General features: G+C 41.2%; 1 protein-coding gene across 2 annotated transcripts in view; it reads right to left on the reverse strand.

Moving 5' to 3' along the window:
* Positions 1-25,445, reverse strand: part of LOC106748000 (alkaline phosphatase-like) — a 206,526-nt gene that overhangs the window by 30,490 nt on the left and 150,591 nt on the right. For both annotated transcript variants that reach the window (XM_014626127.1, XM_014626128.1), the window contains 2 exons: positions 24,195-24,335; positions 7,328-7,522 (listed from right to left, as the gene is read on the reverse strand). In XM_014626127.1, the coding sequence (XP_014481613.1) occupies positions 7,328-7,522; positions 24,195-24,335 (336 nt within the window). The remainder of the gene's footprint in view (positions 1-7,327; positions 7,523-24,194; positions 24,336-25,445) is intronic.

Below are 25,445 nucleotides of genomic sequence, written 5' to 3' on the forward strand. Positions count from 1 at the left end.
TAGTCAATTAAGTGTTATTTAATCAATTCCATGTATGTTGTATTTAAAAAATTTCTTTACCACTGGCTAGATTTGAACTGGAAACTTTTAATGAATTTAGAATCAATTATATATCTTGAGTTACATTTCGCCTTAATTGACTAATATATTTCTTATCGTCTGCATATACTCTCAAATTCTAACGGAACTTAATTTTATAATAGAAATATTGCATTATAATATAATAAGCCTTAATTTAATTTAAGTAAATCTAGTTTAATGAATATATTTACCAAATAGTAAATATATTTACTAAAATTAAACAAATTTCTCTCTCAGTGCACATATTTAAATATTCACATGACTCTTTCTATTATGTGCGTACTTTTATTAGCTTAACTGACGTGTGAATAAAGCGTTAGTAAGAAAAATAAATAATAAATTATATCTCTATGTTTGTAATATTGTTCGTATATTTCGCATCCTAATATATTTTGTGTCCTAATTTCGTCCAAAATTAACATTCACTTAAATAATTAAATAAAATTATAGGAAAGTATTTTTTTCAATAAATTATATAGGGGACCCCTTAATATCGCCACTGAAAATACGGTACTCTACGGATCAACTGCCTTAAGAATATTTTTAGATGAATCAATGTCGACACGGATTTGAATTATCGATGAAACGGTGAGATTCATTCTGACGCTCATGTATTTTTGCTCGTCTCTTGAATTTCAATCTGTAATATTTGTTCACGAAATGTATCGCGCTTTCGAGTTGTAATTAAATCGAGTTAAATTAAATTTTAAAAAATCCCACGCAAAAGTGTTCGGGAAGTCCTTGTCGGTAGCCCTTGTTCGTATGTAGGGCGACACCATTTGTCATTCCATGTTTATTAAAAAACGAGACTATGCATGTATCGCGCTGCTATTATTAACTATAGCGAATAACTGATAGGAGCTATCGGTATTGTCAGTCAAACAATATCCACGAGGAATGGATATATTGTTCGGATCCTTCCGGGTACCGTGCCACGTTACGTACAGCAACCCTGTTGTGATATCGAGTGTACAACTACAGAGCAAGCGAATTTCTGAATGCTCTATTCAGTCCTCGGATACGAAATTACTAGCGGTTTCAATCTAGAAGTGGAATCGCGCTCGCGCTCGATGTCGAATCTGATTTGAGGCAAATGCCGGCACACGCCGATACGTCCGAGATTGGGTGACATCGATACCACCTACGCCCCGTTTCGCGTTGCATCGCGTCGCGAGCCGGAATTTTTCCAATTACGAATGCAAACGAAATTTAACGAACCAAAAATTAAAAGCGCCCGGTGTCGCGTTTTCGGCATGAGCAAATTGGTGAAATTCGTCGGCTCGACAACCGCTATTTATTAATAGCAATCAACGCGGAGAAGCGGCCCGGCACGAACTTATTCGCGCCACCCAATGACTTGCGCGCGGTGAAAATTACCTTTCGATTAATGGATACAATTCCGATTATTAGTACGTAACAAGACCGAATTGTGTGCAACATTAATTTCCTCTCTACGGTGTATTATTTAACAACAAAGGTGAGTAATAGACTCTTTATGCACTCGTACCAAGAAAACACAATGAATTTCGTATCGTGTCATGAAGAAACTAATCGTAAAAAACGGCTGGTGTAAAAATCTCATAAAAATATAAAAGTCCATTGGCTTTTGAATTTTGCTCAATTAATGAAAATCGGGCGATTTTACGAAAAGTGTCGCGAAAATAATTTAATTAAAATAACTCACGCGATTTACTTGCTTCGGACGAAAAGCGAAAAACTTCGGAAATCTAGATTTCTTTTTCAAATGTTTTAATTCCGATCGATTGCTTCGCGTCAGGCCTGAATCGCGACGTCGGTGGCGAGCGAGTCCTTTAATTAACAAAGCTATCTCGTTCGAATTATGTCCGCTATCAAGCATATATATAAATTTCTATTAAATCATGCGGAATGTTATTGAGAATAATCACGGTGAGGGATTGCGTTATTGGATCTCTTCCGTGCGGGTAATTCGGGTAAATTCGTTGCGGGCCGATTGGAAAATTTACGGGACGGAAACTTGCAGTGTCAACGGTATATTAACTTAAAAATTAGAGAATTATATTACACGCGTCGCTCACGTAAACGTATGTCTACCCGTTCGCGCGAGGTATTTAATTCTGAAAACCGCATCGCGCGACGACATAAACGATTTTTCCGACGAGCAGCGTATCTTTCCATTTTAGTTTCCGTATTTAGTCGTTGAAGAGTCGCGAGAAACGGTATTATAAAGCTATTAGTTTCGTTATTAATCACACTTTAGAAGGTACCGGTAGACAAAGCTTGGATGCTAATTGAAAGCAGCAAAAGCTCGAGGGCGAAGGGAAATTTTCCCAAGGAAGTTCACAAGCGCAAACTTGCTTCAAAGAAGAGGGGAAACCTTTCCCATAATTTTTTCTTAACGAGTTCTTTGATTCAAGCAAGAGCAACCGAGTTCGGAATAGCCATTCTGCTGGGTCTCTCTCGGAAAAACACGTGCACGTTAAATTTCACCGGTTTGCGTAACGCCCACGAGAGGGGAATCTGTTCTGAAAATATCTGTTCTAAAAAAAGGTAGAGAGGAAGAGAAAATGAATAAAAAATGCAAAATATGAAATTTCGAGTCCGACGTGACGTAAAACGATGCAAACTCGCGTCGCCTACGGCGACATCGCACAAAGCAACGCGGTCGTGGGTGCCGGACAGATTAACTTCTCAACGGAGCAGCGAAGATACCCGACAATCCCGCGGGAACGAGATACGAAACGGGCGATAAAACCTGGGAATCGCCGAATTCGGGAAATCGGGCCAACTCCGACGGACAGCAGCTGGCAAAAGCTTCGGCGGCGGTTCATCCAAACGATCTCTCCCCAGTTCCGGGGTTATTTTTTTCGAGCGGCTGCTATCAGACAAACGGACGAGCGAGCTTTGCGACTCCGCGAACGCGCGCACGCACACACACACACACACGGTCGGCCCGGAAGCCATCCTTTACGTTTCCCCGGCGATTCAATTTAACCGCGACCAGGCGAACGGCCGAACCGACGGGGGGGCGCCCACGAGTTGTCGAAGTAGATTGGATCTTATTGAATCCAGAACTGTCCTGCCGGAAGGATGGAGCGTCGTCGTCCTCTCTACATTTGATGGAGACGAGCTTGTCTCGTCCCGTATAAAACAGCGCGCTCACGTCGCTTGCCTGGTATTGGATTACGACGACGGCCGCGGCAACGGTCAGACGGACGACGGCGTCCTCGAGTCAACACCTGTGCTGGCACCTCGACAGAACGGGGGACAACGGCCGCGCCGAACTTGCTCGCGAAAAGTTGGCGCGACCGTGCTATGAAGAAAGAGAAAGAGTGAGGTAGAGGGAGGGAGGGAGGGAAGGAGAGAGACAGAAAGCCCGATTTGATTGCCGGCGATCGAACACTCCTACGTCGTTCGCCGCGGATCAGTGCGCCGTCGTTCTCTTTTCGGGGATGGTAGGTCGAGCGAGAAAACGCGGAGCGAACGCGAAATCGAAGGATTCGAGATCGAGGGGTGAGCCATCACCGCCGCCACCGTCATCGTCATCACCATCTTCGCCGACGGTTCCCGTAAGGCGCGATTTACACGACGCTTTCTTTCGCCGGCGAGAACACGCTTGTCCGAGAACACTCGTGCGATGCAAGTCCTGAGAGTGCCCGAGCTGAAGTATCGTCACACTAAAGGGATGTTAGAGTCGAGGCAATATATTATTTTCTAAATTCTTTTATTTTTGTTAAAAACTACTTAAATTAAGACAGAAAAAAATTAATACTTTGTAACGAGTTAAGAATGGAAATAAATAGGTGCTTTTATGTGTGTGTGTAAAATTATTTATTACCTATTATTGTTTGTATTACATCTAAAAAGAAACTGTGTTATTTTACTTAATTATTTTACTTAAAAGAATAATGCATCGCCATAAATTTATTATTATAATATGTAACGATACGTAATTGAAAAGGTTATGAAAAAAAAAAAGAATGAGTTAAATTTTTTAATTAAATTCATAACTAAATTGGCTATATTTTTAACTAATATATTTAATTAATATAGTTATTCTTGATATATTTTTATATATAATTATATATTGTATTAATTATTCTTTCTCTATAATATTCATAATTAATATTCATAATATAAAGAATAATTTTACTTCGCATAAACAAAAAAATTTTTAACGGTATCCAAATCTTATAAATAATATTAATATATTTTATCCATTGAGTTCGACGTTATAAATTTTTTAGAATTACTTTCATAATATATCTCTTTTCCACAGAATTAATGCAAAAAGATACTACACATTCAATCACTGTTATAATAGTAACTGTTTCGTAGCATAAAAACAACAGTGATGTTTACACCAACATACACTTTAACCGTCCGATATTCATTACTTACAATTAATTACAGCACTGTTTGATAGACTAAGACACACATCTTACACATCTCTTTCTCGCATGATTTCGCTTAAAACATGGCGGAACCCCTTTGTTGACGTCACTCTGATTAGAGGTTTTTTAATGTAACTATTAAGATTGATCGATTCGATCTTAATTATTGATTAAGACACCGGAAGGGTTGATCATAGTCGCCATTAGACAGCGCGATTCATCAAGACGTAATTTTTAATCAAACTTCGGCGAACCCGTCGGGCAGGAAATAAAAGCGTAATTGCGAGCTACGCGTCATTTTTTATGTAGAAAATAAAGTAGGATGCAGCGTCTCGAAAAGTGAGGATACCTCGGCTTTACTGCCGCGAGTCAGTTTACGACATTCTAAGACACGAGATGTTACTTTAATGACTGCCGGCCTAGTGTTTCCCGAAATACTCCCGGGCAAAGTAAAGTTCATCGGCTTCGCGAAAACTTGCAAGCGAGGACATGCTTTTTGAATGAAAAAGAGAAGAAAAAAGAGGAAATAGAGGGAACAAGAAAGAATCCCGATATTATGCACGCTACTTTTCAGTGTCATATTCCATTCGGGCGAGCCGCGATGGTCTTTGATTTATGCGTCGTTAAACTCGGTTTCATAAGCTGACTCATTTGTTCGCCTTTCTCCCCTCCTTCCTCTTCTTGTTTCTGTTTATTTACGTGCCGCGCCGCACAACATCGCGCTGGAAAGCGCATATTTAACGGCTCCGCAATTTTTCATCGAATTCCCGGAGATTCCACGGTCAAATTAAATCGCAAGCTTGGCGCTTTCGCCGACGAAAGGAAGTATCGCGTAAGCTGCGCTTAAATCGACGATACAGAGGCACCGCAATTCATTCGGTTAATTCACGCGAGTGATCCAATAATGTTTCCTACAAGGCTGTTTTTCAGGGTGGAAACCGGTTGCCCGGCGCGTCTTCCCCCGGATATTGGAAGACTCTGGAAGTCGAATAACAATGAAAAGGATGCTTCCTACCGTCGACGGCAAAAAGTTACCGCAGTTACGGTTGACCGTCGGGATTGCACGGAGTTTGTTAACACACATAGGTACGCACACATACATACACCTGGCGTTCACGTTCGCATGCTGACGTGCGTATGATTAAAAAATCCAAGTGAGAGCAAACGAAGCAGGTGTCGAGATAGGGGACGTTATGAAAACACGAGAGATATTTCGTGTTTAATCAGAGAAAGAGAGAGAAAAGGGCGCAGCGAGATCGTACCGACGTATAATCGTTTCCGCAGACTGCTAGTTACATAATTCAATTATAGAGTAAAACGGATTTAGATGCACTGGAGCGAATCGTTAGTCATCGACGAATAATTACACACCGAATAGCCAGGTTAAAAGTGACACACGCAATGCAATCAACTTTTTTAATTAATAAAAAGTCACATGTTAATGAAAGCAACTTACGGAATTACCTGACGGATTTAAAAAATTTCAGCGGAATTAAAAGCCGTTATTTCGATGCTCGCGCGTTTATTAACATCGATTTTAAAGATATACTGCCCATTAGTGCCGTATTTTCGGTGGTGCATCACGGGGATCATTCATAAATTTAGTTTACCAAAATTACGTTCCTATGCACGGAGGAAATATTGTAGCAAAAATTATCACAAAATTTTGCTATAGTAATATTTTACCATACCGGAATTATGGCTGAAATTATGATGTGTCTTATAATCTTTAGATGTATACATAATATATATCATTAAAGATTACAACACATGATAATTTCAGTTATAATTCCGATATAGTCCAGCATTACAAAATTTTGTAATTTTTATAATTTGGTAATTTTTACTACAATATTTCTCCATGTATATTTATTTCATTACCTAAATAATAAATGTTAATTTGAAATGAAGTTGAGGAAGTATGTGTGTGTGTGTGTGTGTGTGTGTGCAACATTAAAAATACGAAAATATTATTTTTTATTTTCCTTATTAATGTTAGTTTTATGTATTAGTCGATCTAATAAAAATATATAGATAATAGAAAGCGATATATAAGTGTTTAAATATATATATATGTATATGTACTTCGAGTGTTACTCTAAGTTATGAATTTTACATCGCTGTATTATCAAAATAAAATGAGGAAAATTCGGAAATTTCTGTATAATATGTGCATGCTAATTTTTAATACTATAGTAGTTTTTCATTAAAAACTTACTTTTAGTTTAGAAGATATTAAAAATAGAAATTAAAAGTAGCATGCTATTTTAAGGAACACATATAAAAAGTATTAACTTTATTAATTTTAGTTACAAATATCTCAGCTTTCGAATGTTCAATCTTTTTCTAGTTGAACGAGCAACGAGTTCGATAATATTGTAATGTATACGCAGTGCAAATTTCATCGAATTCTTATCAAACTCATTTCACCTTACAATTTCCTTTACGGAAGAATAATCCAGGCTCTGAATTACCGTCAAACTTTTGGTGTCACTTTTAAACGCAATATAAATTAATTTGTAATTATTTTCCATAATTTTTTCGTTATTTTCAACTTTGGGTAATACATCCTTAAGTGGTTTATTTTTATTACACGCGGTCGACGCGTTTCGAGTGCTCGTGCCTCACATGGATCCCTCAGGGATCAACGATGAACGTAAGGTTTTCTCCCGTTGAAGACAGGGGGTAATATGAGAGATAGAAATTAATTTCTCTAATTATCTCCCTCAACCGGTTATTCAGTCGTCGGAGTACGTCTACTCTATTAAGGCCTGGAGTGTGTACCATTCATTTCGGGCTCGACGAAGGATATAGCGCGCTAAAGGCAACGGTACATGCGGTACATACACATATATGTATATCGGGTGGCTCACCGAAAATGGGATTCCCGCGATGCGTCGCCAGTCCGCCCAGGGTTAACACGTGCGAGTGATCCGCCGTTACCACGAGAAGCGTTTCCGTGAGATCGACCTCCTTCATAACCGCCTGGACGGCTTCCTCCAACGCCAGGGTCTCATCCAGCGCGCGATAAGCGTTGTTGTAATGGTGAGCGTGGTCGATTCTTCCACCTGAAGTGAAACGCCAACAGTTCGCGCTCGTGAGGCGCTCATGAATGCCATTTATTAAAGTTATCTTCGACTACTTCATAAGACGACGCGGTCTCGTGGTTGCACGGCGGCTGTTTTAAGACCTCCATAGCTTCCGGCCGCTCCGTCGCGTTTAATAAGTATCTCACACGTCTCCGTCTCGCGCGTCGCGTCGAACTTATTAAGATACCGCCTCGCATCGCTCGTGCGCGCGTGTACTCTTTCGAGCGCGTTTAAATTTTAATTTAAACATCTACGATCCACGCGAGCGATAAAATAACATTCTCTCTCTCCCCCTCCCTCTCCCTTCCCTCGTTTTATCTCTTCCCCCACAGTTCAGATAATTAAATTATAAATTAATCTGATTAAAATACCCCCGGAACCGCGTTCTTCCTCGATATTTTTCTTCATTTACCGAATGCAAGCACTCGTAAATTACAACTAACTTTCACTGATTTTACATCTGTATCATAGCGGAGGGGGAAAAAAAACGCGCAGGAAAAAATTATTCTTAAATCAAGATAGATATTCCCATGTATAAGCATATTATAATATTCTTCGAAGATTTTTAATCTCGAATTGAGTTCAAGTAATACTTGTGTCAATACAAATTCAATCTAATCGAGACTAAAAATCTCCTAAGATCATAATATTCTTACTTATACACGAGAATATCTATTCTTGATTTAAGATTAATTTGCTTTTTCTGTGCGTATAGCTGAATGTACAAAAGTTAATTCACCTCTGACATTTATTCCGCTATTAATATTCCGCTGTCTCATAATGAAGCGACTGTGTCTGTGTCAGAGCCGCCTCTCTCGTATCCGCGTTTACGCTTGTATAATGTTTGTCATTTGAGAGCCTCGTTAATAGTTCTGAATTGGATTTTAATCAGCGGTGTCAATCACAGACGAGATGTTGCTCGTTGCACGCGTAGTTACGACCTGCATTCCGCGAGAGCAGCGGTTCCCTCGTTATCGTATCAACAAAGTTAACGCGAATGGACTTAACTCGATCGTCGCGATAACTCTATCACGGCCGCGGCGCGCGCACGCGAGCATCGTTCTCAGGTAGTCCTGGCGGCGATGATTAAAAAACGGCCGATAAATTCCCGTACGGTACGCATACTATAATGCTGCAGAAACATGTAAATTACGATAACAGCGAATAACGGCGATGAAACCGTACCGATTTTGCGTTTTCCGGTCGCGCGAAGCCCATCATGCGAAATTCAACCGATTAAAACGATATTTGGACGAAATGAGCCGCTAATTAAACAGCGAAGAAGCACAGAAGTGCGTGTTATAAATTAATGTGCCGGCCGATCGGGTCGTAATTAAATCGTATCGTGTTATTGGAACACAATGCGGAAATCCAACGCAATTCCCGCGGAAGCGCGGAATGATTCGATTCAAGGAGATCGGGGTGAGCTCGGTTCTCAATGAAAGTACGGACGAGGTTAACGGAATTACAATCGCTGCACGGTCGGCCTTGGGCTATCGCTGGGCGGTTATCAGTACAGTTACGTACATAACGTAGACCAGAGGCTGTGTGTGTTTCAATCCATACAAATGCGCGGGTCAGTGCGTCGAATATACTGCTTGTGGTTGCGTCAACCATTATGCGGGACATAATTCCTACGGACCATTCGTCCCCCACGTGTATCAAATAGCGTTATCGATAGGCTTACCACTTCAAAAGCATCACATAACACATACATCTCACTATTAGCTCGTTAGATTCGCAACTTTCGTCTGATTGTTGCATCAGGCAATGACGATAATGCGACCGTGATAACAATGGCATACTTCGCGCGGGCACGTGCGCAAGTATCCGTCTCAACGGCGAAATTAATTGATACCGTACTTCGTCGAGCATGGGGCGACTTACGTGACAATTTCTGTAATTGCAACGCACAGTTGACGCGTAATAAATGTGTGCTATTATTCCCACCGGATTCCCTCGAGTGAAATTCTACGCGAGAAACGAGATGACAGCCGAATCATTTGAAACCGAGCGAGTACTTTTCGTACTAGGAATTTTACTCGTACACAGGATGAGGCAATAATTATTACCACCTTGGATATCTTCGGAACACGAGAGAGTAAAATACATTTGCTGCGTGGTGCAATATCCACTGCAATTATTAGCATGAGTACACCGAAAATTCCAGTGTGTTATTTTTACAGACGCATAAACGTCTGAAAGTAACATATTTGAATGAAGATCTTTTTACATGTTTCCTGCCGTTTTAGGTTACATCATTTAAGACGTTTAAGCGTGTTAAATTATACATTGACACGTCCAATTGTATTAAATGGCGTGATTTAATACGGCAAGAAATGCACAAGACTCAGCTGAAGTAACACAATTGAATTTGAAGTGTAGCTAAAGTTGGTTAGTTGTGCTACCTCTTTCTCTTTCTAGTTATAACACAATATAGACGATACAAAACACGTTTATATCAATCGAGGAAGTGACGTAGTACCTAAATTGATTGATTCACAATCCAGGAGTTCCAAGTTCGAGTCCATCAACGCTTAAGCACGTTTGCCGGATGCGATAGAGCATTAAATCAAGTAAACGGCTAAATTTCAGGCGCGTTCACCAGATACGATACAGCATTAAATCAAGTAAATGGCTAAATTTCAAGCAAAATCAGCATACACTAACTCCTTCAGGGCTACTATTGTTAAAAAGAAGCAATAAGTTTCTTAAGTTGAGAATACAAATACGATTTTAGTACTATTGTGCGACTTAGCTAATATTTTTCGCTGTAGCGCCTAAATTCAAACAGCTAATAAATTTAGCTGCGATACACTGCGAATTCAAGCGTATTATTTTAGCTGAGACTTCTCTCACACATTTCTTATCTATTTTAAATCACGTCATTTAATACGACTGGACGTGTCAGCTTATAAATCAACATGATGAAACAACGTCTTAAATAACGTAACCTAAAACGGCAAGAGACATGTGAAAAGAGCTTCAGTCAAACGTGTCACTTTTAGACACGTTTACGCGTGTAAAAGTAACATAACTTAGATTTGCAATGTAATTATTTCGAAAACACATTTTAGCTAAGTTTTGGCACCTATGGCGAATTTTTGCTCCGAGTGTAACGAACGTTTTCATTCGAGATTGAAAAGTGAATCTGATACACCCCACCGGCACTGGGACGAATTCACTGTGGTCGACTGCAACACACGCTATCGTATGGGTGAAGAATTCACTTGAAATTTGAATTAAACAAGCGCTCCTGTGATTCCGAGTGGCAGTATCTCCGTTATCGCTTCGGATGAATGTTCATTCGTTCCGAGTGAGATTTCACTTCAAAGAGAGCTTCAGAGATTGAAGAAGCAATTATTTCACCGCCCCCGTCACACTTAGGAACGCCGTCGAGATAGATCGTCCGAACTGATATTATAATCAGCATACCCCAAGCGTCGAAAGGAAATTTACCTCCGTATCTCCACGTACACATCTCCGCGTAGCCCAACATTTATTTTCCGCCGTTGCATAAGAAACCGGGCTATATTTCTTCGCGCGATACCTCGCTGCGAGGCCAGGCGGGCAAGGTGCGCCCCGCTTGTGGAAATGCAAGGGAACGCTAGGCGATGGCCGAGGCGCGTCATGGAAAGTTTACAATCATTAACCCTCGTCTAACAAAATTGGCTCGGATCCGACCGAAGCCATATTCTAATGCTTCCGTCGATCGCAATAAATACCGCAATGTACTTTATATTTCAGATATTTTACATATTTCACGATATATTTTCTTTGCTTTCAGACGTTTCCTAACTTACAGTAAGAATGAAGTGTCCGGTTGGGGAAATTACTTGAGACAATTACAAAATGCTTCCACCGGCCGGATCCGACCCACCTTACGTGAGACCGCGAGACGAGGGTCGAAAGTGCGCCGACGAAGGTGGTCGTAAGGAAGCCGCAATGAGATTAGACTGTATACATCGCGACCGCGGCGAAAGACGACGTTCAATGGCATTGCCTCGACGCTTAAGAACTGCATCGCTTGCACGTCCCGCGGACTGGCAGCATCGATCCTCTCGTTACGTGACTGTCGTGCACGTGCAGCCACGGATTCGCTCACTCGTTCGCTCACTCACTCGCTCGATCGAAGCTCGAGCGGCTTTATCCAATTGCCGTGTGCCGCAAGAACGAGACCCGGCTTTAGGTATCATCCTAAAAGGTTCAGCAGACCAGACGGCGCCACGTAGATAAACGTAACTGTTGTGTTTAACCCTCCCCTGCGCGCATCCGTGGAAGCCGCGCGCGAGGGCGAGTTCAAATCTACTCGGAGCTAACGTAGCACGCGTAATTCGCGGACCCGGTGGTCCCCGGTGCTCCTGGACAGGCCTCTAGCCGCGGCATTAAACGTACTACGTATGCTAAATAAGGTAGGGAAATATTTTTGCGGCGGGTAACCGGTGAAACCGCGACGGTGGACGGTGGATCTTCAAATGTGAACGCCGAGCGAGCGACGCTTGCATTTCTGAATTCCGTTTATCCGGCGGGAGCTAGCGGAGAACGACGCGACCCTTCAGGATATAATCCACGACATGACCGTCTTTTCACCTATTTTTCCATCTCGATGTCATTTTTACGAAATAATCCGAGCCGTGTGTGTGCGCTATGTGCGTACGTATGTGTCGTATGTTCGTTTTGTCTTCTCGCGTTCGATCGTAAAGCTTATCCATTTACGTCGCAGCACAGTTACAATCGCCGCTAAACTCGATCCGTTTCGTTCATTACTTTTGTCAACATCTCGCGAAATTGCACTGTTCGGGGGAGGGGGGCACGCGCCCCTTTAACACGACACCCCCTTTATACGTCGCGCCGGCCGTAAATAGCAAAGTAGTTTTGGTACGTATTTGAAGAAATCGAAAACAGCTATCGGGGAGCGCGGCTCCTCTTTCGTTGCTAGACTGTATGTCGCAAATTGTTGCCCTCGCTCGGATCGCCGGTACCGTGTGCGGCAAACAACGAGGTCGTCGTAAAATGAAAAATAACAAAACGTCGCCGGGGAAATAAAACGGTAAACATCGCCGAAAACAAAGGAAGACGGCAGCGAGAGAGTCGACTCGCGCGAGCCGCGCGAGAAAGGCAGCGGGAGGTAAAACACACGTCGCAGTATATACAAGATAGGCGCGACCTGTCAGCCTTTGCGATTAAAGCGCAAACAGTCGATGATGCGTTCCCAGGCGCACGCCGGAACAAAGCCGGAAATGAGCCTTAATTTCGATTCTACCTTCAAATCGTCCACCCCGTAGACAGTCGGCCGCCCCGAGCGCGGAGAAACGACGGAGGGAAAAAGCGCGAAACGTCGAGAACAGTGCGCGTAAGCATTTCAACGTACTCGACGTGTGACAGGTCGCTTCATTCACTTCATCTCATCGTCTCGGCGACGTTACGATGTACTTTTATAGTATCCTATAAGTGGAATAATGTATACGTAGTCAGACGTCTCGACAGTACAGAATATGTCCCGGAAACATTGGCTGGGGTATTTTAGAGACGGATTCTTCGGCCGAGGGCGAATTTTCCGTCTCGAATATGCAAAGGAAAAGAAATTGTTATCTGCGTCATCTTCCTCGCGAAGGGTATCGTTGGAACGTTCGATATTAACGTAAAATCTCTCGCTTCACAAGTTTATTTTTAAACTCTTCAAATTTTTTCAAGCTCAAAATCTTTTATTATACTTCCATTCAACAATTACGTAATATCATGATGGAGTGTCACGCAGGTGTCTATTATTATTATAGTTTGCATAATGGTCCGTAGCAAGGAGGAAGGAGAAGGAGAGGAGGGAATAAAGACCATGGAACATCACATTAGATGGAATAACTTGTAACTATGGATGCGCATGGTTATCCATTTTGTTTGCATTCATGACACATTTGGTGAAAATTTTCAAATATTGACACGGCTTTATGTTAAAAATTTCAATTAAAATTTCGGTGTGGTCGAGCATTATAAAATTTTGCAGTAATTTTTACTACAATATTTTCCTCATATACTTTATGATGAAATGTGACGAAAAGGAGGAGGAAGATAAAAAATATAAATTTCGCGCGGTTGTGTTGAATGGTTCCTTAACACGATTGCTACCAACGTCACGTGCGTGTGACAACGATAAATTTGTCTCGTTTGTCCACATAAACAAAGTTTACTTTACACAATTATACAACAGCAAATGTAGTGTGGACGTGGTAGCGAGAAAGCGTGTCAGAGTGATTTTTGCAAGAGCAAAGCCCACACGGAAAAAATGCTATTGAATCAATCAAATTTTCAACAGCGGCGTAATTGGAACAATCTTTGTGATTGACGATGGCGCAAATATCATTAAAACTTTTACGTTATGTATTGTTGCAACAATTAAAGTGTTGGTTTCAACGATATCACTGTTGAATCGAAAAGATTTACTTTAATTACGCGTGCTATTGGAAATCCTATGGATCCAACAGCATTTTTTGTCGGTAAGCCGCGAAAAAAGACCGTACGGGCGTCAATTATTTTTACTGCGGTGATCGCATCACCGAGAGGGCTTCGTTATTTATTGCTCGCGTGCTATAATAATAATATCCCCCGCTATTTTAGAAATGGACTTCTATCACTATGGTAGAATATACTACCGTGTCGCCGCTATCTCAGTGATGATAGTTGACGAACGATTACAGCGCTTCGATTATTACTCCTCTATCTCAGATTGTACCAGTTTCCGGTGATAGCTGCTTGAGAGCGCTGAAGATAGGACGACGTACTTACGATGTACCGAGGGAAAATACACAGAACACCGATACGAGCGAGCGATCTGCACGTCAAACAACTGGACGGCTCGGAAATAAATGTTGACTCGTATCGAACGTCAAATTACATATCATCGAATGTCGCGCGAAATTTTCGACGACGCGGCTCATCCAGAGATCTATGAGAATGTTTTTCCGAGGGAACGTGCACGCGGGCAATTCCGAAGAGAACGATAAAATATCTCTTTAATTGGGTCGCGCTCTGACGAGATGTTTAACATTCGAGTCCTCCGGTTTCCAATTTCCAATTTCAAATTTCTCTTTTCAACTTCTAATTTGGCTTTTCTGCAATTTTCACAATCCGCCTGTTACTTTTTAACTGCTAAATATCGTATATCGTGCATATACAGTCGACTTCTGATGTCTCTCTCTCTCTCTCTCTTTTTTTCTCTTTCGAGATTGTTTCAGGACCCGCGGGATTGTCGTCCGAAGATTTGTGGAAAGTCCCGTAGCGAGTTTCCGACCGGGACATCTTCGCTCGCGTCGACCCCGGTCCGCGAACTTTAGATTTTAATCCGAACGACGGCGACTCTTCCGACAAATTGCTCTCGGGCCGTTAATTTTAGGAAGCCGTTTTATAGGGACCATCGACGTCCCCGTTGCTTTAGTGGCTCGTGTCTGCCTCTCTGCGCGCGTCCGTTCGCCGAACGAAAACTCAAAGTAAACAGTACAGACGAAGTGCGACGGCACTTGCCGCGAAATCGTCACTCTACGCTTTTCCGTCGGAATAAGTGAGTAAGAGGATTAAACGGCGGATTCGAGAATATTCGAACGCGAATCAAGTCCGGAACGAGGAAAGCGTCGTGCCGTGTCGCACCATGTCGCGTCGTGTCGTGCGACATGCTGTCATTAGTAATTATTACCGGCCGCGTTACGTTACGTACGTTTGGATTGAAATTTTATCGATACGTTCAATAAATGGGAAACGATGGTCCTGGGAAATTGATCACCGAGCGATATCACACGATTTGCAACGAGTTATGATTGGCATGTTGTGTATATTAAAATCCTACCGCGCTGTGTTCCCGATAAGTGAAGAATAGTGAGCCGATATTTTAATTGGTTCATATCCCGAACAATATTGCGTTGCTCTTAATAATTATTGCCGTTGTAAATAAATAAATAAAATAAAATATAATATGTAATATATATAATAAATATAATAAAATATATATATTTCATTTTTTCTATATGGATTACGTGTACTCGTTTTATTCCCCGCTCTCTTTTATTTTTTTGATATTCGCCGTAGGCGTTGCTTTCGAATTGCGTGTGACGCGAAGCTATTCGTTATCTAATCATCGCTCGCCGGTTTCATTTTCCTGTTTTTCACGTTACCGTGCCGCCACATCATCGCTGAATGCCCGTGCTAAATGTGCCGCCGGAAATGGTTTCTCGTCGAATCAGGGGACGATGATAAGGCGCTCGGCCGGTTAAGCGCGGTATTATTGCGTTTTTTACGAGCGAACGAAACATAAATTTGTCGAAAAATGACGGTCTATCAGCGAATTCTTCCGGTGTTAATAAACACTGTACGATTATTCCGAATTGATGTTTCCACCGCATTTTAATGTCATCGAAAATGGTCACTTTCATCATTTCGTGTATCGAGACGCGAAACTACTCGAACGCTCGAGATGGCGATGAAAATTACTCACTCGAGGTTAAATCACTCACTCGCAGCATTGAACAGCTGCCTGACGCGATGAAAATACGATGAAAAGATGGGTAATATAAATGGAACAACTGACGGTTAGATTAATTTACATTTTAGCAAAACAATCGAAATGTACCAAGTATCTCCCGAAGGATCAAATGCCCTCGCTATCGGTAATTTTTTCGCATTCTTGCAGTTTTTTTCCCGTATGGAGGACACCCGCTTATCAGTGATTCAACTTCTCATATTAATTCTATATTTATATGATAAAATTGTCTTTTCGACGGAGGAATGCTTGATTCAGATCGCGAGCGACGCAAAATTTTTCCGCTTCGGAACCTCGAGGCGTACGAAGCGTTAGTTACGATAGTTATCCATAATTCGTCGCTTTTACACAAAGGTGACGCATAAAGTTGACATCGGGTTCTCGAAATGCTAACCTTGCCATCCTTTCCATGAAAAATGTACGGACGACGTCGGAGTCGTTCGGATGGCGAAAATATGGTTTCAAGCGGCAATAAAGATATTTTATCGCCCGGTAATAATACATGTTCTTGTTCGTCCGATGACGCAAAGCCTCGGGGATAAAGAAGATTATATGGTGGAATAACGCGTGGACTAAGCATCGTAAGCGGGTTTCGTTTTTCTGCGATAAATTGTTGCGGGTGGGAATATGGGTGTGTATATATCAAGCGTGAACGTGAAGCCAAGAAGGATATCCCGAGTTTTACCACGGCTTGTGTATTCACCGGGAAGTAATAAGATAGACCGTCGTGCGAGTACTCACGCGATATATTTTTCCCAATTGGTGGCTCGCGAGTATCGTTTTTACATCATCACGCGTTCCTGCGATCGAACGAACGAATATGAAGGAGCTTCACAGCGCGATTCAATTAAATCCACGTTCTCGTGTAAATTTATAAACACCAATTAAATTCTGCATACCGAAAATATATTAAGCGGTCGGGAATTAATCGCCGGTGTATTTTTCGCGAGCGAATGACAAAAAGTGGCGTGTAATTATAATGATGACTGAGCACTCTTCACCGTAATCACCGTGCGTATACAAGTTGTAAATATTAACACGTTATCATGCCCTTTTGTGTCAAATTAACACAACACTTTCGGACCGGACGTGCGCCCTTAAAATAGCCGGCGCAGTTAAGACATATCACCGCCGGCATCTACACCGCGTCTGCAACGTTCGAAATTAATATTCAGATGACCCATTTAGCTTCCAAGCTTGACGTCCCTTACCCCAGCCAAAACCTGACCGCGTGACTATGCATCAGAGAACGTGACGTGTAAACACATCCATCGGCTGCTGAAACTCAGCCGACAGCGGCTCGACGTGCAAACGAGCCTTAGGTCGACTTGAGGTTTATCTCGGATAAGGGCTTAACAGGAAGTTCGGACGTTATGCATTTATCTTTGCGAACGACTGACGAGAAAATATCTTCCGGCACGGACGCGCTACTTCTTTTTGGGCAATCGCCGCAAAAATCGCCGGACAAGGGTGGGAGCTGAGAAAAAAGTTATCGTACGCGAGGAATCGATATGTGTTCTTACAGCGGCGTCTTGAAATGCTCTTTTATTGAATCTTCTTTTGCGTAATTATTTATTCTTCCTTTCTTTCGAAGAAGATATAAGAGAGACCGGGGCTAGTTGGCTATAAGGGTAAGTTGACACACCGTTTATATTTCGGTGATTTTCTAGCAAATTGCGGGATCAAGCAAGTGAGAAATGCAAAACCATCATTGACACATATGACACGAGTTGTATTTCATTATGTGCAACGATTATGAAATGATGGTTGCACTTTTAGGTTAGCTTATTACATCTTAAGTTGTATTCAATTGAATCTAATTAAAGAGATAAATCGCTATATCGTCGTTTCAATATAGCTTGAGATATATAATACAATGAAAATAAAATGTCTTGGTGTAACCGATTTACTCCATACTTGATGTAGCCAACTTACTCGTATTCGTGCCAACGTACCCCGTTAACTAAGTCGACACACTTGACATTCTTCAAGATAAAGCCGATTTCTTCTATAAATTTACTTATAAACTTTTCAGTGTATATTCTTTTCTATTGCCGATAGATTGTACCTTCGAATTATATTAAAGAGAGGCATAAAATGCTGCACGGAAAAAAAATGAAAAAAAAAAATAAGATGTAAAAAGTGTGCCAATTAGTCACGGTCTCCCCCATATATTTCCGTCAAGTTAGCGTTACGTGCGCGTCTCAATTTGTTCTTCGCTTGTAAGCCTCGTCACGCGTGAAAAATGTCAAAAAATCCATTTGCCTCTACAAGAAGAACAAGTTCTGACGAATAGTTACGCGGCGGGATGTATAATTCTATTACAGGTTGGCTAGACCAGAGTTCGACCTTTCGGCGGTGTGTGAAAATTTTCTGCCGGGCTCGGTGAATTGGGTTAACGTGTTTGCGGTCGAAAGGATGCTCGCGGTGCTCTCAATGATCCGCGCGCGCGATAAATCGCATCGAAATGTATTACCGCGCAATAAACTTTCCCGGCTAGATGTAGTTTGGAGCAACAGTTGCGCGTTGCGAAACTTTAGCCGCGGCGTCGAGATCCCGATGCCGATTGCGTACAATGAGGAGACCGTGTCGCGAGGACAATCCCACTGATGAAGTTTCCCCGGAACGCGGAAACGCGGTAATCTCTAACTCAGCGATCTCATTCACATTACCGCAACGAACAACGCATGGCTGTCTCCATGCATGTTCGACGTGTATTTTAACGCTTATTCCGGGATGTACTTGCGACAACATTCTCACATATGTAGGGCATATTCGTCAAGCTCGACAAATATTTTCAGAACGTCTTCTGTAAGCAAATACCGCGTAAAAGCTCAATAACGTAACTGATACGCGGGGCTGATGAGCAAAGCAAATTGATATTTTTAAAGTGTATCATCGACGCGCAGAATTCATTTCAGGAAAATATACCTACAGCGTAATTTTTCATACAAAGTTTCTCTCTCTCTCTCTCTCTACTTTATTCTACTCTCACTCCGCTCGCCTCTCAACAAGTTTAATCCAGCGACTCTAACGAGCTTTTTAATCCCATCGAAGAAAATTGTTTCCGATAAAAAGCCAATTATGTAAATTTACCTTATTTATCGTTTCGTTCTCACATATTAACTCTTTCGTGCTACTTTCTGGGTATCTTTAGATCAAGAATGTCGTTAAACTTAATATACGAAGGTTGAGCTCGTATAAATTTTGCAACGGAATGAATTTGATTTTCTCCGATAAACATTATATGTGCGTGCAATTTATCGGTTGTGTTATACACTACGAGAAATAATATTCTGAATATAATTGATATATTATTGCTTATATTAAATTTTATTTCGCGTAATATCCCATACAAAGAATAAAATAAATAATGCCTCCCTGGTATTAATTTCTGTTAAATAATCAAAAATATCAACCACACGCAACATTTTTTTCCCCGGAAAAAAACCCTTTTAAGAGTACTTTCATATTTACAACAACGTATGAAACTAATGCACGCGACGACTTTCATTTATCTAAAACCCGTTTTAACTCTCACATATTTTTTTCACCGGGTGAATAATGCATTTTTTTCGGCAGGGTTGCCGATACGGCTCGCACGGTGAGCCTCGCGCGGACACGCGAGTAGTAATAGTGTAGTATTTGATGCAGTAGCGTCGGCCTTTTTGAAAGATAGTAGCGCGCTTTCACGTGCTATCTAATCAGAATAACTTAATCAAATTGTCACAATCTGCAAGTACGAACAGCTATTTCGCTCAGGCAACTGCAGCGCGAAGTTTCCGAACGCGTTATACATGCATATGCACTGATGAGAGAGAGAGAGAGAGAGAGAAGACAGGAAAAAGAGAACGAGTTTCGATTTTCCGATAAGAATACGCTCAGATCAGCGGAAATCGCGAAAAAATGTCTCGTTTACAAAACCGCCGGACTGCATCAATTTGCATCGATTACGAGCGCATACACGTACGCACAACGGTGGTGAAGCGTCAACCGAGGTGTGCCCGGTTATTCGCCGAGTGTGGAGAACGATAAACTCGGTAAAGCACAGAAAGCTGACTCAATATTCCCAAAGGAGAGACGCTTTTACCGATTCACAAAAGCAACGCTCCATTGAGGGCCATTATAGCCGTATTTCTGCTTTAATATTTCATTCGCGCAGCACGCGATCTCTCGGAAGAAGAAGCCGAATTTGCGAGAGCTGTTGTCAATTTAAGGAGGGAAAAATCGAGCGAAGGACTTCCATTCGAACGAGCATACCTGTCAAAGAAGCTTTAGCGATTTTTGTCAGTCAAATTTTGCTCGGTCGAATTCACGAACGGACAATCGAACTTTCGATGAGAGCTCAACTGTAGAAAAAGGAGTAAAATTGAAAATTTAAATCTACAAAAGGCAACGTTCGCTTGAAATTTCCTCGTAATTCCCACTTGGTGTACGCTAACATAAAAAATCCATAGGTGGGACAAATGGTCGTATTTCCGGGGCACTCAGCACAAAAAGTATTCCGCACTACGACCGGCGCCTGTCGTAAATCCGTTAATGATTTACCTCCGCTATAAATCGCCCGTTATTTGTCACCTTTGACGTGGATGGTTTTTCAAAATCACCGAAACAACTCACCGATCGCGTGTGCGCGTCCTCCATTTGCAAAATCGAATAACCGGAATGTGTAGAAAATGATTTATCATAATGCACGCTCGCAGTTCATAATCATGCTTTATTGCATTGCTGACTAAACCGAAATTCGGACGCGAATACGTGGTATAAAAGCACGTCCGCTTTTACACATCGGATAGCCCCATTGAATTGCAAATGCTTTTTTCTCTGACATGTCATTTATTTTTTTTCCTCTCTCTCTCTCTCTCTCTCCCTCTTTCTGTCTCCACATCTCTTCGACGCATCTATGCGTATACCGCTCACCACGCGATGATCGATAGAACAATCTGCCGGCTAAAGTCATTATAAATTTTGATATCCGAGCGCCGTGCGCTCATCCATCATTATTATTCATCCTGAATAAACTGTTTATTTTTATTCGCACAGATTGGAAACTGATTAGTTCCCGTGCTTACACGTTTCCCGATTTTTTTGAACTGTATACCCAAGTCGAAATATTGGTTCTGCATTAACCCTGCAAATACCGTCGAACCTGAAGGATAGCATTAATAGAGAAACAAACTTTTGCGAAACTTAAATCAGTACTTGTAGTTGTAAATTATTTACGACATGCAAAGGAATAAGAAATTACAAATTCATATTTGTAAACCGTTACTTGGCCGTTTGAATCGATAATATTTTTTGTTAATTGAAGTAAGTGTATTATAGATTAACAAATACCAATCATCAATTCATAAAGTTATGATTACTTTTTACCAAATAATGACAGACTATAAATGTCGGCCTTAATAAATTCTAAAATCCGTATTAATAATTATTACTTGAAACTTGTCTCAGGTGAGATATTCATATTGAATATAGAATTAAATATTCTATTTTTTTAGTCGAATTATAGATATAATATCACATGTATCATATGATTCAACTGGAAAACTAACTCGAAAATAAAATTGGAGTATCTCACAAAAGATAAGTTTCAAGTGACAACTATAAATACAGGCCTAAATTCGGCTCGGGTATCTTCTAATGCTCCGTGAATTCGTGAAACGTCCGTTAAAATCGAAACATTCTGTGCAATAAATAATTCGACATACCTGGAAACATATGATGTATTGTTGCCCGCGTCACGGCGTCCTGCGTCCTCCGTCCTGGTTTCTCGATCCAACATCCTAGCTGATCCGTCATGATACTGACACTGACACTAGCACTAACACACTCGCGATAGATACGATTCGCTCGGAGAAATATGTGTTAGCAAACATATAATTTAATATCTCAATAACTGACGAAATATTTCAATTGTATGTTAAGCAAAAATTATAAACAAAATATCGATTCATATACTCCGCGATACGTGTGCCGCTCGTCGACTTGAAACATTATGACTCGGTCACGGAAAAGTACGCGACGTGCGAGAGTATCAAAACAATTGACAGCTTCGAAAAGGATAAAGCTCCCACCCAATTGCTAACTATTGTCGCTCGCTAATCAATAACGAGCACATACAGTGACTGAGAAATCATGATATTAACGTTTCCGAAAATATTGCAGACTTTCAATTTATCGGATTATCCAATTGTTAATTATAAATGAATTAGGGCAGTCACACACGGTACATATCGAAAATGTTACTCATCAATATTCTATGATCTTCGTCGACTAACGCGCGATTATTAGTTTACGTCACTGGTATATGAAGATCTAGTCACGATGACGACCAGGAGCTGACTCCAGGACGGATTATAGAACGCAGAAAGTCGCTAACGAGGCATACAACTCCTTCTTTTCTACCTGATTTGAATCTAATCTAATCTAATGAATAAAAATCCTATTCCTATCTAATTTATCTAATCGAAATTTCTAACTTCGATAAGAAATAATGAAGGTACTACGAAAGGAAAAAAATTTAGTTGTTCTATTTCTCTATTTACTCATTCATTTCCATTAGATTATTCAATATTTGTTCATCGCAATACTCTATTTGTAATTGAATAAGTTATATAATTAATCCATTACTTATTGAAAAATTGAGAATTGAGAAAGATTAAATGTAAGTAGGCCATTGAGATAATCAAACATTAAATAATTCCTAGATAAGTCTTCCTTAAATGAACCTAAAAATAGTGGCAAGTAACCATTCGTAACACCGAAAGCATGTGCACAATAAAAAACAATAGTCTGTAGACAATAAAAAAATTTGGTTAAAAATTTTGTTAAAAACGGTTCACTGAAATTTACTTACGGTAATAAGGTTACTTTAACAAGGTGAATATGTTAAAAAGCAATACGTTAACAAGGAGAATATGCTTAATTAAACATATAATTGTGTATTTTTTAACATATCCCTCATATTAAAGTAACACAAAAATTTCAATGGATCGTTTTTAACACAAGATTTTTTGCCACGTATAGCGATTATATTTCGCGAAATTTTCTATTGATCCTTCAAATTCGACGATATTTCCAGAATAAAAGTAGAACAAAATTTTCGACTCGGGTATATGGTCACGTCAGTCGCGTAACGTTTCTATCAAAATTATGGAAATTATTGTGCCCTTTTGCAACGAAGAAAGAAGTGAAATTTGCGAATTTCAGAAAGATTGACAAATATCGTTCGCTTCGCGACCAAGTAAAGAGTCGAGGAGGCAAATTTTCCGGCGCACTTAACAAAGTACCGGGGGCGCCGTTAACGTGCGACAGCACGTCCTTTGATGATCATCGATTTGTAAGAAACACGGTTCGTCAGAGACACCGTGTATGCGCGCGGAATCTAGATGTGGCGGGCAACTTTCCGAAATGCACGAACACACGTCGGAAACCGCAACCGCATAGCGTGGAAGCGGCTAACTGCTATAAAGGCTCAGAAGCATTCAATCTCCAGCAGTTTGCCGAGACGACGGTAGTTCCTCGGCGAAAGTAATCCATCCCTTTCGCGGGGGGGATGATAATGTGAAAAGTGACCATTGACAATTTTGCGTACTGTTACTTAAGCTTAGTGCATCCTCGCGAACGTGCGTTGCGCCTGTGTGCGAGCGAAGTTGGCGCATCGCGCGTTACTTCGTTTCCGACGTGCGCTATCAACGAGATTAAAACGCGAAATAATATCTAAGTAAGTGCGCGACGATAAAAGCGCGCCGACTTAAGGGCGAGTAATCGCGATTGCATTCGAGTTTCGTATACGATCGTCGTGGAAGCAAGATAGATTTAAGAGATTTCTCGCTGAAACTTCAGCGCGCGATATTATTCTCGCCGAAAGCTTGCCCCGGTGTGCCGCGGATTTATATATTTGTAAACCCCGTCATCTCTCCGGGTAGCGCCAGCATTCGCGGTAGCAGTGCACGCGGAGACGCCGATTCACGTTTCCCGGAACACCCTAAATGTTTTAAACCAGCGGCAGCGGGTGAGTGTTGACGCCCCCCGCCGGAAATGTATCTCTTGCAACCGAGCTACTCTCGCTCTGCCACAAAGTTGTAAGTGGCTCTTTCCCAGGCGTCGTAACTTCTGACTTACCTTCCACGAAGAGGAAGTATCCCTCGGGATTCCTCGCCAGTATCCGAAGCGCCTTAATCGTCATCTCGGCTAGAGAGGGATCGCCGGTGTCGTTTGTGTTCCGGTCAACGTCGAAGTCCATGTGAGAATAGGCGAAGAGACCTGCGGCGACGAAAGTAAGTTCCGGCAAATAATTGGATCGCGTTACACAGAAAACAAGCCCGTGTAACCGTATGGACGAGTGAGGCGGGCGGGGTGAGGAGGACGCGCGAGCGGGAGGAGATCAAGACACCGTGAAATCGAAAAATAAGATATGAGAAACGAAGAACGGAGGAAGCGCGTGTGTAATCGCGAAACTCGTTAAATCCGCCGCGGATCACCTTGACAAAGAAAGAAAATGGGAAAGGACAGATTGGCTGTTTGCGAATCGACGGACCGAAACATCCGTTCCCGACATGAGCTCGCATCATCTCGTTACTTTTCGTAACTGTCGTTTCAACGTTAATTAGTCAAATGTATTAGCAGTAATAGTATAATAATAGTATAGTAGAAATAGTTGAGGAAATGATGGTATTATAGTTCTTTATGACCTTCCTCCCGTTAACATCTCCTTTATTAGGTGATTCATTCTAACGATTACTTATGGAATCATTTGTTTAATAGCCCGTTACGTAGTGGCGCTAATATATCAATATACAATAGTTTGCATTTATTATAATGCATTTTTACTTCGGAGCACTTCGAGACGTTTTTAAGATACACTTTAGCATTTAATTATACGCGCTTCCTCATTCTTCTTAAACTTGAACTTATCATGCGAATATTTGTGTGTTTTGATCGTTATTAACAACTCGTTCGTACATATTCGTTGTACATATTTCGAATTATATAAAGTTAAACAACAACATGACATTTTGCTAATGTAGTCCTCTAAAAAGGCTGATAATAGATAAGATAATCTCTTTATGAAGGTTTTCATATCGCGGTAGTTATTCGATAAGATTCCAATCTGTGATTCACTGCAGCATTTCTGTCTACACTGCACTCTATACTACTACTATGCTATTCCTGTCTCTCTTTTGTTCCTCTCACGTCTTCTTCTTATATTCAAATCAATTTTGGGCTCAAAGCTTCTCTTTACGACCGTACAATTGCGTTACCCACAAACCATTATCGCTCACTGACGCTAATCGCGAGCAACAAACTGATAACTCAGAGTTTCACTCCACCCATCAGCAATTAATACTCTATCTTATTAGCTAGCTAACTAGC

The sequence above is a fragment of the Dinoponera quadriceps genome, unplaced genomic scaffold, assembly GCF_001313825.1.
Source record: "Dinoponera quadriceps isolate SergipeBrazil2010 unplaced genomic scaffold, ASM131382v1 scaffold2167, whole genome shotgun sequence".
Taxonomy (NCBI): Eukaryota; Metazoa; Arthropoda; class Insecta; order Hymenoptera; family Formicidae; genus Dinoponera; species Dinoponera quadriceps.